The sequence below is a fragment of the Carettochelys insculpta genome, chromosome 28 (genome assembly GCF_033958435.1).
Source record: "Carettochelys insculpta isolate YL-2023 chromosome 28, ASM3395843v1, whole genome shotgun sequence".
NCBI classification, from domain to species: domain Eukaryota; kingdom Metazoa; phylum Chordata; order Testudines; family Carettochelyidae; genus Carettochelys; species Carettochelys insculpta.
In genome coordinates this window covers 3076673-3089498 of record NC_134164.1, presented here as the reverse complement: position 1 = coordinate 3089498, position 12826 = coordinate 3076673, and the positions used below count along the sequence as shown (strand labels likewise).

Genomic DNA, 12826 nt, shown 5'->3' with positions numbered 1-12826 from the left:
TGGATTCAGAAGGGATGACCGTAACTCCAGCTTGCTTGACAGCTTTCATGCAGGGGAAGTTGTACCGTTGGAGTAGTTGTTGCCCAGTGGCTTTGTGTTGTCTTCTCTTCTTTTTTGGAGCACAGTGGGATTTTTAACTTCACCTTTCCCCCAAAGAATTGGCTCTCCTAACAGAGTAAATATTGTTGCCCTACATCACTAAACCACGGGCTTGCCAATGCACAAAAGCTGCAAACTGAGACTTCTTCCTAAGCTTCCACACGTGCTTAGGAAAGCTTTCCCAGTGGGTGAGGTGGGGGAAAATGCTGTTTTGCAGAGCTAAAAACATAATTTGGGTCTCCTGGTGTGCGTGAAAATGGCTCTTCCATCCAGCAAGGAAGTGTGCCCCCAACACACTTTTGTGTGTGTGTTTTGCTTCCCTTGAGCCAGAGGTATAGGATGGGAATTAGAAAGCCCCATTCTTAGCTAGAACCAGACGCATAGCTTCTCACCAACTTTGTGCAGTCCTGAAGAGCTGGAGTGTGACTTCTTTTTCTTATTCCTCTTTCAGTTCATAGTAGAATGCCATGGGAACACCCTCCTCCCCCAGTTCCTGGGCATGTACAGACTCACCGTGGATGGAGTGGAAACCTACATGGTCGTCACCAGGAATGTGTTTAGTCACAGGCTGACAGTACATCGAAAGTACGATCTGAAGGTAAGGTCCATCTGTGGTCAGGCAGGTGAATTTTTTAAAAACAAGTCCCTCTCCCTGTAGAAGAGCCCTTCCTTCTTCTACATTGATTTTCACGTTAGATGAACAAGGTCCCGACCCTCCTTTTTGCTGAAGGACTTTGTCAAATTTTGGGGAAACTGGAGCAGCTTATGTCTTGAGGCTGACACACGAGGGGTGTCTGCTGGTCTCTCATTGAAGGAGGAGGAGATATTGATTAAGACCCCTAACTTAGAAACAGGAAAGTCCTGGATCTCTAAAGTTTGACAGTCCTTCAGCTCCAAGAATGCAGGTGGGACATGGTACTTCTAACACTGGGGCTCCCTTCATCTGCTGTATGTTTGAGAGAGTCTGGGTGTGTCTACACTTGCATTCCTCTTTCGAAAGAGCTATGCAAATGAGGTATATATTCGCATATTCAGCACCTCATTTGCATATTCTAGTTTTGAAAGAGCTTCTTTCAAAAGAAGAAATCCAGTGTAGATGATGCTCTTTTGAAACTAAACCCCATCTTCGAAAGAATCCTTCTTCCCATTAAATAAAGGGAAGAAGGATTCTTTTGAAGATGGGGTTTACTTTCGAAAGAGCAGTGTTCTCCCCTACCTGCCCTGAGCATTGTACATTTACCCCTAGTGGTGGTCAATTTAACCTGCTGATGCCTGCTCCTCAGGAATTAATGGCATGTCGCCCTTCTTTTGTTTTTGTCAGGGCTCAACCGTGTCCAGGGAAGCAAGTGACAAAGAAAAGGTATGAACTGTTACTCTTACTTTGCCTGTTTAGGAAGAACTTTTCATTCCCATTAGTGCTTACAAGGAGGTGTGGCTGTAGCCAGTTTAATTGTCTTCATACAGAGCAGTCAGTAAATGGTGACGCCTGGTGACAAGCAGGGTTCCCTTTAATTTTTTTCCATCTATGTGTGGAATAAATTTTGTTATGTGCACCAAGGCATATGGAGTGGTGCACCACCAACAGAAACACAGGCTGCCGGCTGTGGGCACTCTGCTGTTCAGTGGGGCAGCACCTGAATCTCTGCTGGGTGGCATCCCAAGTACTCAGCTTACAGGGAACACTGGCAACCTGAATGGCTGGTGCAGTAAAATGCTTCCATCATCTGCACCAAATTTCCCATTGGAGCAGGAGTGTGTTAGTCCCCAAAAGACTGTGCAAGGCTTTACTTTGGGGTTGCACAGAAAAGCAAAGGCAGACTAGGTGTGGTCCCAGCTGGGCCCTTGTTATTAACATGGCCCAAGGATCAACCTAGTATGTTTTCAAAAGGGCCGAAGTCCCACTGAAAGTCAGTGAGATTTCTGCTCTTTCAGAAATACACCCCGTCAATGCCCACATGGTGCCAAGTATCTTGCAGACCAGTCTGCAGCTAGGAGCTGGATTGGGAGTTAGACACTTAACCGGGTTAGACATTTTGGTAAATCCAACTAAGCACTGCCTGCATCTTTAGGTGCCTAAACCCCTTTGTAAGTCTGGTCCAGACTCCCTTCTCGAGAGAGCTTCCAGCTTAAGGCTTCAGTCCTGTAAACCCCCTAACACTACTGCTGTTAACTATTGAAATCAATGCACCTACTCATGGTAGTAGACTGAAGCCTAGTGCAAACCCTTACGCATGGGCCTGGGATGTAACAAATAGCAAAGCCACTTAGTGGAGTGGATCACGCTTCGTCAGTGCCACAGGCTTTTCCCTGATGCTTTTTGGAGGTATGTTAATAACATAGGAGCAGCACTTTGCTTAACCAGGAAGGCTGAGCTGGGAGCATGGATTGGTTGATCACAGCGTTCTGTGTTCCCTGCAAGCTGAGTACTTGGGCGGCCACACAGGAGAGATTCAGGTGCCACTCCGCTGCTGAGCAGAGCACCCCCAGCCTGCAGTGTGGGTTTCAATTGGTGGTGCACATCCGCATGTGCCTCAGTGGACATAAAATTTATTCTGCACAAGGGTGGGAAAAGGAACGTTGACAGTGTCTTCAAGAGGAGAAAATGGAGGGATCCTAGACCATTTCGTCTCCTCTCTACGCTGTGACTTCCCAAAAAAACTACAGATATCTTGCATGAGCCATAGAGATTCCCTTTTCATAGTTAAATCTCCAATAGCTGGGCATAATTCAACCCCACCTGACAATTGCCCTGTTATGTCTGGTTTTGTGGTAGTACTCTGTGATTATGATCTCTTGTCTTACCTGGCCTTGTCTGACACCAGGTAATATTTGTATGAATTGCCAGGCTGCCAATGGTGGTGGCAGAGTTAAAGGGGGCAGTTGCACCAGGCCCATTTGAACTGCTGTAGGAGCACTACTGGAGAGAGGAAGGTGGGGCATCAGTCCAGGTCACTTGGTCCTACCCTTTCGACCCTTGGCCCCACCCATCCTGGGGTGCAGAGCTGGCCCTCCCGGCACCATCTTGCCCCAGGGCCCATGGTACCTGTCAGCCCTGCTGTGAATCCACATGCAGCTCTAAGGATGAACAAATGTAATTCCCAGCTATACATGCAAAAGGTTTGGGAAACTTAATTTCTTTAACATCCGTGAGAAGCACTTGTGTTGCAGAAACACTTGGTCCACATTACAAAGTCCTCAAAATACAGTGGAGGGATTGGTGACGTTTTCCATGTAATGATAGGGCAGAGGAGCACTTTGTTTAAGATTTTTCTAATCTGAAAACAGCTGCATGGATTTTTCTTCAATTTGTGCCTGTCCCTGGCCAAGACTGCTGATCACGCCTTCCGCCTGAAGCAGTTCTTCTTGGCAGCCTTTGCAACAGAGCTGCTATTGGTCTCTTGATGGCCTGCTCCCTTTGCTGATAAATCCAAGTGTTTTGCTCCATGCTGTTTGCAGGTGTATGGGGAATGAGCAAATTTTTACTTGAGAAGGTTGAGTGCAGCTTCCTTTGGATTTCGTTGCCATGTTAGGCCAGTTGATATTTTGCAAAAGAATGAAACCCACCAATAGCTGCAACCTCTGGCAAGGGGCTCAGGACATCCTCTTTCTCATAGGCCAAGGATTTGCCAACGTTCAAAGACAACGACTTCTTGAACGAAGGCCAGAAGCTCCATGTTGGAGAAGAGAGTAAAAAGAACTTCCTGGAAAAGCTAAAGCGGGACGTGGAGGTAGAGTTGAGTGAGGCTTGGATTGTTGCTATGAACAAGTCTCCACTGGGTTTTGTGACCCCCACTAGGCCCCCTCCCCATGAAAATGGTACAGGAGCAGCAGTCTTTTTAAAGACCCAGTAGTCTAATGGATACTGGGCATGCCCATCAACCTCCAGAACTGGGGATTGTGGGTCCAAGTCCCATCTGGGGTGGCTGTGCTCCTTTTTTCTAGGTGGGGAGTGGGAAGGATAGCTCAGTGGTTAGAGCATTGGCCTTGTAAACCCAGGGTTGTGAGTTCAGTCCTTGAGAAACCATTTCAAGGGTCTGGGGCAGCTCCTGTTGTGAGGGCAGGGGACAGGACTCGACCTCTCAAGGTCCCTTCCAGTTCTGATATGATCAAAATACCCCTCCTCTGTTGCAGTTGCAATGGAGGAGACTGGGAAATGTGGAGGCAGACCCTCATCTCTTGCCAGTCAGAATGCACGAGAGCCCCTGAATGAATGTATGGGGTGCTATAGGGACACTCATCTGGCCCCATACATCAAGGGTCAGCTGTTTTTGTTACCTGTCTCTGACCGTGTCAAATGCTCCATTGTCCTTTTGGCTCATATGGCAATGGCCCAACACTGGCCACCTGTGGGATCCAAGATGTAAATGTTTCAGCCACCCTTCTGCGGTTCCTCTCAGAAGGCCCCGCTGGCTGATTTCCATTGAGTTACCTGGATTAGATCTGCCCCCTGCCTAATACCTTTCTGCAATGAGCCTCTCCTCATCCAGATGTCTTTTCCTTCCTTTCTAAACTGGCAACATCCGTTGGTCCCTCTGCATCCCTGTAGCCAACAGGCACCGCCTGCCTTGCACATTGCAAACATTTGGACTGATTTCCTGCCAGATGGAGGGTAGGGCAGCATCCAGCCCTGGGTGTCTGGGAGATGAGAGCCTGACAGTACTTGATCTCTCTGTCAGAAGCAGCAGGCCACTCCCCGTGCTGCGGTCCTTTGATCAAACTCCCTTTGATGGCCACTGGCTGTCTGCTCAAAAGGCAGAAGTGTTTTCTCTGTGCTGATGACACAACCAGTTAGTTTTATCACTGTTGGAGATCAGTGATGGGACTGTGTTTGCAGAGGCACTGCCACAGCCCTTCTCCAGCTGTAATAGAGTGGTTACTTCCAGTTATTAACAGTAATCGTTTGCACTTCTATAACCCCTTTCAGTGCAAGTATCTCAAATCAACTGAAGCCATGAAGTGTTTGCAACTCAACTGGAAATGGTCAGAGCAGGGGACTGAGGGTTAGGAGAACTGGGTTCTGTTCCCAACTCTGGCTAGTGTGTGTCCTTCAAGCAAATGTCACATCCCATGAAGCCAGTGAGAGCGCCAAGGAGTTCACCTTCTCAGCTCTGGCTGTGAGGCCACACTCAATAGAGGCGGCACTGGGCAAGCGTCAGGCAGCTTTCATGCATGGGCTGCGCCTTAGCCAGTTGTTTTTCTTTCCTTGCCCCCTTTTCCCAGTTCTTAGCTCAGCTGAAGATCATGGACTACAGCCTGCTTGTGGGCATTCATGACGTAGACCGGGCAGAGCAGGAAGAGATGGATGTGGAGGATCGGGCTGAGGATGAAGAGTGTGAGAATGACGGCATTGGCGGGAACCCGATTGGCTCCTACGGGACCCCCCCTGACAGCCCTGGCAACCTTCTCAACTTTCCGCGGTTCTTCGGGCCTGGGGAGTTCGACCCTTCAGTTGACGTCTATGCCATGAAGAGCCATGACAGTGAGTGAGGCTGCGTCTTGTTGTGTGAGGGGATAGGAAGTGGTGTCCTGATTTGAGTGGGGTGTATCCAGAGAGAAGTATTTATTATGAACTTCGCTTGTTGTGAATGGTTAAGTTCCACAGTGTGGGATGTGAGGGGCAGATGTTTCTAGAGGTCACATGGTCCCGTATTCTGTTCCCAGTAGCTCCTTTGTTCTGCCTCTTACAGACCAGCCATTTATAGGCTGCTCCTCTTGCCTGTTAATTACATTAAAGCAGATTTCCGTACTCATTGATAGAGGCACCTGCTGGCGGTTTTTCAAGTCCAGCTGATGTAGCTTGAGGTGGGGGTGTTAAAGAGACTCTTGTGTCTTCTCAGGTGCCCCTAAGAAAGAGGTGTATTTCATGGCCATTATAGACATTCTTACGCCGTACGACACAAAGAAGAAAGCTGCACATGCTGCCAAAACAGTGAAACATGGGGTAAGCAGGTCTGCTCTCTTCCCAGAGGGGCGTTCTGGGTCTCTCCCATCTTGCTTGTGCTGACTGTTTGCTAAAACTAGTTTTCTGTGGGCCTGGTAGTTTCTTCCATCTGCAGCAGAACCGTTTCATAACCTGGTGGTATCCCTCATTCATCTGTTCACCAGGGCTGAGCCTCCTGCTCTGTTGTCACTGCCTTGGGGAGCAAGGCCTCAGATCACTCCCTCTTGGCAGTACAAACAACAGCCACTAAGATACTGGGCTAGGCCATTGAGAGAACCTTTCACTGACCAGATCTCCCGTTCTTTTCCCCAACTGACTTTCTGGCCAAAGTGCCAGCTTGCCAACCCTGAGGGTTGCAGTCTCCTATCCACGGAACAGTTAGAGCACAGCCAACGTGCCTAGGAGTTAACTGGAGAGACCCCTCGAGGATAAGATGAGAAATCCTTGGCTTCTGTCTCTCTGCTCTTAGTGCCAATGTGTGTGGGCCAGCAGCAGTGGTTCCTTGTGACCCTGAATCATGAGGCTGTGGAACGAAGCCTAGCAACTTTGCTTGGTTTATGTGATGGACAGTGGGGCTACTATTCCTCTTCCAGACACCCCAGTATTCAGTTAACTAAATTGCCTATAAAGGGTTAAACCTGTTTTGGCAAGCAGCCAGGTAAGCCAATGGAAAGAGAGAGGGAAATTTTTTAATTGAAGCAGTTATCTGGTGGGTGAATCTTTTGTGCAGCCAGACCAGCGGGAGAGAGAGCTGGATTAAGTCTGAAACCAGGTTTGGAATTTCCAGTTACATCCAGACCTCTAAAGCAATAACCAATATGTGAGTAGAAAGGAAATATTTAGTCAGGTGCGATCAGGTTACTTGTTTGTTTTGGGTTTGGGGTGGGATTTCTCAGGCTGGCTGAGGTACACTGTAACTTTTAAACTGAATTCCAGGGAAGTAACTCTGTGTTTTTAATCTACCATTTTGAAGATGCTCTCTAACACCTAGCAACCAAGTATACTTAACAAGTATGTTGTCTGTGTTTTGTTAATAAAACCGCCTTTTTTAAAGCAATTATTTGATTCTTGTGCCCTACGGGAGGTTTTGTGTGTGTGCATGCCGAAGACTGGGACGTCAGCTATTGGAAATTGCAGTTTGTTTTTCTCTGTTTTCAAGCTCACTCCTAAGGGACGGTCCAGAGCTTGGGGTTACCCCACAGACAGACATCCCAAGTGTGTTTTCCTGGGTTCTAAGGAGGGTTTTTCCTCATTTAGGTGGTGGCAGCTGCTGCCCAAGGTCAGGGAATTTGTGGCTTTGGGAAACTTTTAAGCAGAAGCTAAGAGATTTTTTTTGAGGTCTCTTGCAGGTTCCCACGTTCTTTGCTCGGAGTGTCAGAGTAGGGAGCAGCCTTGACAGCTTAGAACATCAGACAGCCATCAGGTGATAGCAGGTTAATGGGCCTTTCATATTCCTTCCAGATCTGCCTCTAAAAATGTAACACACTAAATAAAATGCCATGTATCCCTCTCCTGAGCAGAGCCCCAGGCTTAAACTAAAAGTCAGTCCCTTAAGGGCAGAAGTTTGGAACCTGCAGATTCTTGTTTGTGTGATTCTTGCTGCCCACCTATGCTGGTGTAACAGCCTCCTGCTGTCTCCTCATTCCCCCGGGCTTAACATGCGGTTATGAAGAGTCTTCTTCAAGTGCCACAGTGCAGCCTTGTAACTCCCCAAAGATCAGAGCCCTGTGCCTCAATCTGTCCTTTGTTCATTGCAGGCTGGAGCGGAGATCTCCACAGTGAATCCTGAGCAGTACTCTAAACGCTTCAATGAATTTATGTCCAATATCCTGACATAGTTATCTTCTACTTTGAGCCAGAAAGGAAGAGAAGCTACTTCCAAGCAGAGAACACGGCCTGGGACACTAACACTGACATTATAGCAGCACGTGGGGTGAGAGTGAGTGTGAGCGTTTGGTATTGTATGACTTACAGGAATCCAATGTAGGTGCATTCGCAAATACGCCACTTGACCCTGGTGGAAAAGTGGCTTTTTCCTTTTGTTACAGAAATGTCCAAATGGAGATTTGAGGCTTTTTTTCCTTTATTTTTTAAAGAAGAAAGAGTATCTAATTGCTTCAGCACTGCTGTTCATAATGATGTTTTCTCCTCTCTACTCAAGAAATACCAGTAAGGTTACCCGCTTGGTTGTTTAAAGGGGGGTAGATCTAATCTGTCGCTTGTGTTAAATTAGGAGAAGAGCTACCTAACTCCAAGTTGCTGTTCCTTTTTAATGGACAGTTTTTAACTGAAAACTGTACAACCTCTTTTATTTCCTTCTTGATAAGAGTTGGGTGGGAGATGATCTGCCCTTTGAAGGGTGAAAATGTTGGGTTGCTGAACCTTACCTAGGTAAATTCAAGCTGGGTGTTAAAATTTCTTTTAGGATGTTTAAATATTTTTTTCTGAAGAAATTAACTTTGAGAAAAATGAGGGAAATGAACATCTGCCAAAAATGGTCACTTTAGGCATAACTCACGGAAGGTAAAAGGTAGAATAAAAAATACTGGATACCGCACAACTGTCATGCATAGGATAGGTTGCCTGTACAGAGTCCATCAAAAGCGAAAATCATGTTAACTTACTCGGGAAGTTTGGGATAACATTTGGCTGTCTAGAAAAACCAATGGTGGTTCTATCACCCTGTCTCTGAAACAGACCTGATGTGTGACAGTTCTACCAGCGTTAATCTAGGTAATGTTCAGTCTTCCTCGTTCATCCAGTCCTGTTACAAGAACTTGAATTGCATGAGAGACATTTTAAAACAAACAAACAAACAAAAAGTTAACAAGAAGTTCATGCAGAGACGTGTAAATTGCTGCCAGTCTGGAGCGTTGACAGTTGTGACTATAACAAGTGAGATGTATGTCCAGATCCACTGCTCAAAAGGACTCCAAACTTGATCTATAATTGTCCATGCTCCACTCTGCTCCAGGTCCATTGCTCTAGCTGACAGAGTGAGTGGGCATAAGTGACTGAACACTTACTCCAGATATTTTTGCTCTCTAAGGATTTTTGAACTGAGTTGTGTGATCAAGTAACGTCCTGTTTGTCTCCAGACCACTTGTAATATATTTTTCACAACTGCAAAACTTGTCAAGCTTGCTGTAAGTTTAGTTGGTTCTGCTGCAGAACAGTTATGTCTAGTTGGTTTTTCTTTTTCTTTTTCTTTTTTTTTTTTTAAAGCAGGATTTATCTGTTTGGAACCTTGCAGTTGACAGAAGTTGCTTATCTGCCTTGAAACTGTTCACAAATGCCTTTGTTTCAGGAATAAGCTGTTTGAATATTTGTGTCCTGTGCTGTAATATGTGCTACAGTTTGCTCTGTCAGTTTGGTCCTATGGGGGAGAGAAGTGGTGCTCTTTGCATCCTGGTAACTAATTAGACTAATGCTAGCCGTGACTGGATTCTGACTGCGGGGTAACTTTTTTTTTTTTTTGTGTATGCACGTTCCTGACCGGATTTCACAAATCTCAGCATAGGGGAACGACGGGGGGATTTGTCAAGACTGAAAACAGGGCTTAGAAGAGTACATTGTAAATACTGTTTTAAAAAGGTCTAAAACAAATAGTTGGTTCTAATGGGAAATGAAGCTTTTTCTTCATTCATAGGTCAGTCCCTTTGATGGGGGACAAATTTTTATGCCATTGTAATCTATAGTCTGTTCTTTGTGTAAATTTGGGGAACTAACAAGCTATTGTCCGACAGCCTGATAAGATTCTTGCACATTTTAGGGTGTTTGACTAACAATACGCAGGTAGGAGAAAATGTAGAGGGGAGGACGAGTGGGTGGTTGCTTTCCTTTAAATAAAAAAAAATGCACTTATGTCTGCTATGAAATAGGAATTAAATACCAATTGCGTTTTACTCATGACAGTTTAAGAAGTCCTGAACCTGCAATTTTGGTCTGGTAAGTTTGCCACTCTTTTTGGAGAAATGAGTTGAAACTTCAGTGTGCTAGATTTATAAATACGTAATTTAAAAAAAATGATGAACAAGGAAGTAAACTGAAGCCACTCTCCAGTGGAATATTTAAGGGAGCAACCCAAGGACACTTGAGGAAAGAAGTTTATGTAATTTGAGGCAAAAAACTGATTCACGGGAACTCAGTACTAACAGCAGCAATCAAAATGAGGACTTCTTGCAGCCAATGTTACAAAACAAATGACACTAAGGATTTAAGAGCTTGTGAATTCTTTTCCCACTCTAGACAGGGAGCAGAGAATCCTCTTTTGGACCCCATTTGGTTGTCTCAATGCCTCAAGTGGTATAGAAGCCCCCAAAATTTGTATACACTTTAGCACTTACCCCATTTTGCCATTTTTGTTGCCATACTGTGTTTGTGTGTGTTTTGTGTGTGTATATATATATATATATATATAAAAAGGTAATTCAATGCAATTTTATCATTTTAAAGATGTATTACCCAGGTATAACTTTAACAGAAGCAGTTTGTATGTTGTTTACATTTTGAGAGGTAGCATTATGTTAAAAATGCTAATTTTGTTTCTAGACAGTATTTTTTTTGTTACTATGAGGTGAAGCTGCAAATATTTGTTTTTAAAAGGGACTTTTGCTTTTAATCTTGATCTAGGGATACCTTTATTCACTAAAACTTCAAGTACTTTAAAAAAAAAAACTTCCCCCCACCCCATAAACACTTTATTAATCTTAATTTTTAGAACTGCCTGTAATAGTGTCACCTAGTCTGTCTGACTGTGTCTTCTAGAGGTACTTCTGTCTGTAGCATGTGCCCTCCCAGATCCCTTTACACTGAAGTGCTTTGCAATTAAGACTATTGCTCACCTGGAAAAAGATGCAGGCTTTAGAACTGCAATATAAACTAATAGCAGATCACTAAAGAAACTCTAGCTAAATGGCAGGGAAGCCTCTTTGCTGGCCTACTACATCTTTTTATAGATGGGCAAAAAGAATTAGAAAGTTGGTGGAATCAGCAGGTAGTCAGGCGCATACTGGAAGGGAATATTTTTAATCAGGATACGCGTTCTCTTTCTTTTCCTGCACTGGGTTTAACAGAAAGGGTGTGTAAAAAGTTTACTTTCTCTGAGCCTAAAACCTGCCTTCTCGCCCTGGAAAAGAAAGATGCCAAGGAGGGGGTTGTAAACAAGGCTGCCAAAAAGGAAAAGAAAAATTAAAGCCATAGCACCACTTCTTCCTCTGTCAGTCACCCTACCTGGCCAGGGTCTGGTTTCTGTCCTTGTCATACATGTGAAAGAGGGAGGTTATGGAGTTCATGTCTCAAAGAAGACAAGGGTATGGTTCTGTTTCCTCACTATCAAATTATTTTACTAGTCTTTTATACTGTGCCTCAGTTTTGATTCTGTTGGATTTAATTACAAAACTCTGTCCCTCTCAGCTTGGGGTAAAGGGAATGTTCTTAAAGGTCAAATGGCCTTGGAATTTTCTGCTGAACATACTGGATAGAACGGAGGCTGTTAAGACAATATGCATTGTTTAACTAAAATGGCATGCAGTTTTACGTAAACCAAGGCACTTTTGAGGTGGATACAGATGATGAAGGGCCTGCTCTTCCCAGAAATTGAATTTATTGCAGAATGAATTTCAATAAAAATTCAAGGCATATTTTTAAATAAGAAGGGGCACTTGCTATTTGTCCATGTGGACAAAGAATGACTGATTTTCTTGCCCCAGCTATTGGAACTGTCCTTCAACTTCAAATCAGTGTTCTAACTCCAGGTAAAACAAGAGGCATGAAATCATAGTGTGATTTAATTATGGAGAAGTCTTTTGCTAGGTGAATTGTATTTTGGCCTAAAGCTACGAAGAGCTGCCTGTCCTAGGTACCAAGAGGTGCCCCGCTCATTGCTGGAAGAAGGTTGGAGTGTTTTTGTAAACTTTAGGTGGCAAACATTTCAAGGGTCAAGGCGTGTGTGCTGAAACTCTAACTGCAACATCCTGTAACTCGTGACTGAAAACATTGTTATTGTAACAATTAGAAAACAAACTGCAATCCCCTCCCTTCTTGCCTGTTAATGCACCACTTCCAACTTGCCTACCTGTTCCTGTCCTTCAGGCAGATTTCAGCATTGCTGATACTAGTCAGGACTGACTTTCCTTGATGCGTAATGAATTCTCTGTGTGATAGCACCAGTCAGAGTCAAGGAAGCCAAGGTTTTGGACATCTGTGATCTGAGTGGTAAACTTAAACCACTCTAATCTTGTGCTGTTCTTTGTTTAGATGTATGATACTAAATGCAATTGGATTGAGCTATGCTAAATGAGCCTGTTACAGGTCAGGGGTGGAGCTAATCAGTGCAACTGAAAAAATGTGAATAAATTAAGTTTAATCTAAAACTAAAACAAATGGAGCATTCTAGATTTTCACTGCTGTTTGTTTTTTTAAAAAAATAGGAATTAAGTCCTCTGTGCTTGTCTGTTTGCTAGGAGCAATTTGAGAAACATACTGTTTTGAAACGCATGCATGTTACAAGATGAGTCTCAGCCAGGAAAAAAAAATAAAAATTTAAAAATTTGTGTACCTCGTTGTCTAAGTTCTGGTCTTCCTGTTTTTACTGAAGCCCACCTGTGCAAGAATTAGCTTCCTATCCCCTATTACTGCTGCAATTCCAAGTACAGTTTTACAGACAACTGCAAATTGACAAAAGGAAATTGTGTTTTGTTCTGAGCAGACCACTAGTAGGTGTTTGTGTAAGAGCCTGGTTTCAAATGTATAGACAACTGGGCAACTGAGACACTGCACCCTAGG

The 12826-nt window shown here is 44.4% G+C and overlaps 1 protein-coding gene across 1 annotated transcript in view; it reads left to right on the top strand.

The window, feature by feature from the left end:
• Positions 1-12598, top strand: part of PIP4K2B (phosphatidylinositol-5-phosphate 4-kinase type 2 beta) — a 33690-nt gene extending 21092 nt beyond the window's left edge. The window contains exons 5-10 of the mRNA XM_074979014.1: positions 551-697; positions 1421-1459; positions 3714-3827; positions 5320-5578; positions 5937-6040; positions 7798-12598. Of these exons, the coding sequence (XP_074835115.1) occupies positions 551-697; positions 1421-1459; positions 3714-3827; positions 5320-5578; positions 5937-6040; positions 7798-7878 (744 nt within the window). The 3' untranslated portion in view covers positions 7879-12598. The remainder of the gene's footprint in view (positions 1-550; positions 698-1420; positions 1460-3713; positions 3828-5319; positions 5579-5936; positions 6041-7797) is intronic.
• Positions 12599-12826: the final 228 nt, after the last annotated feature.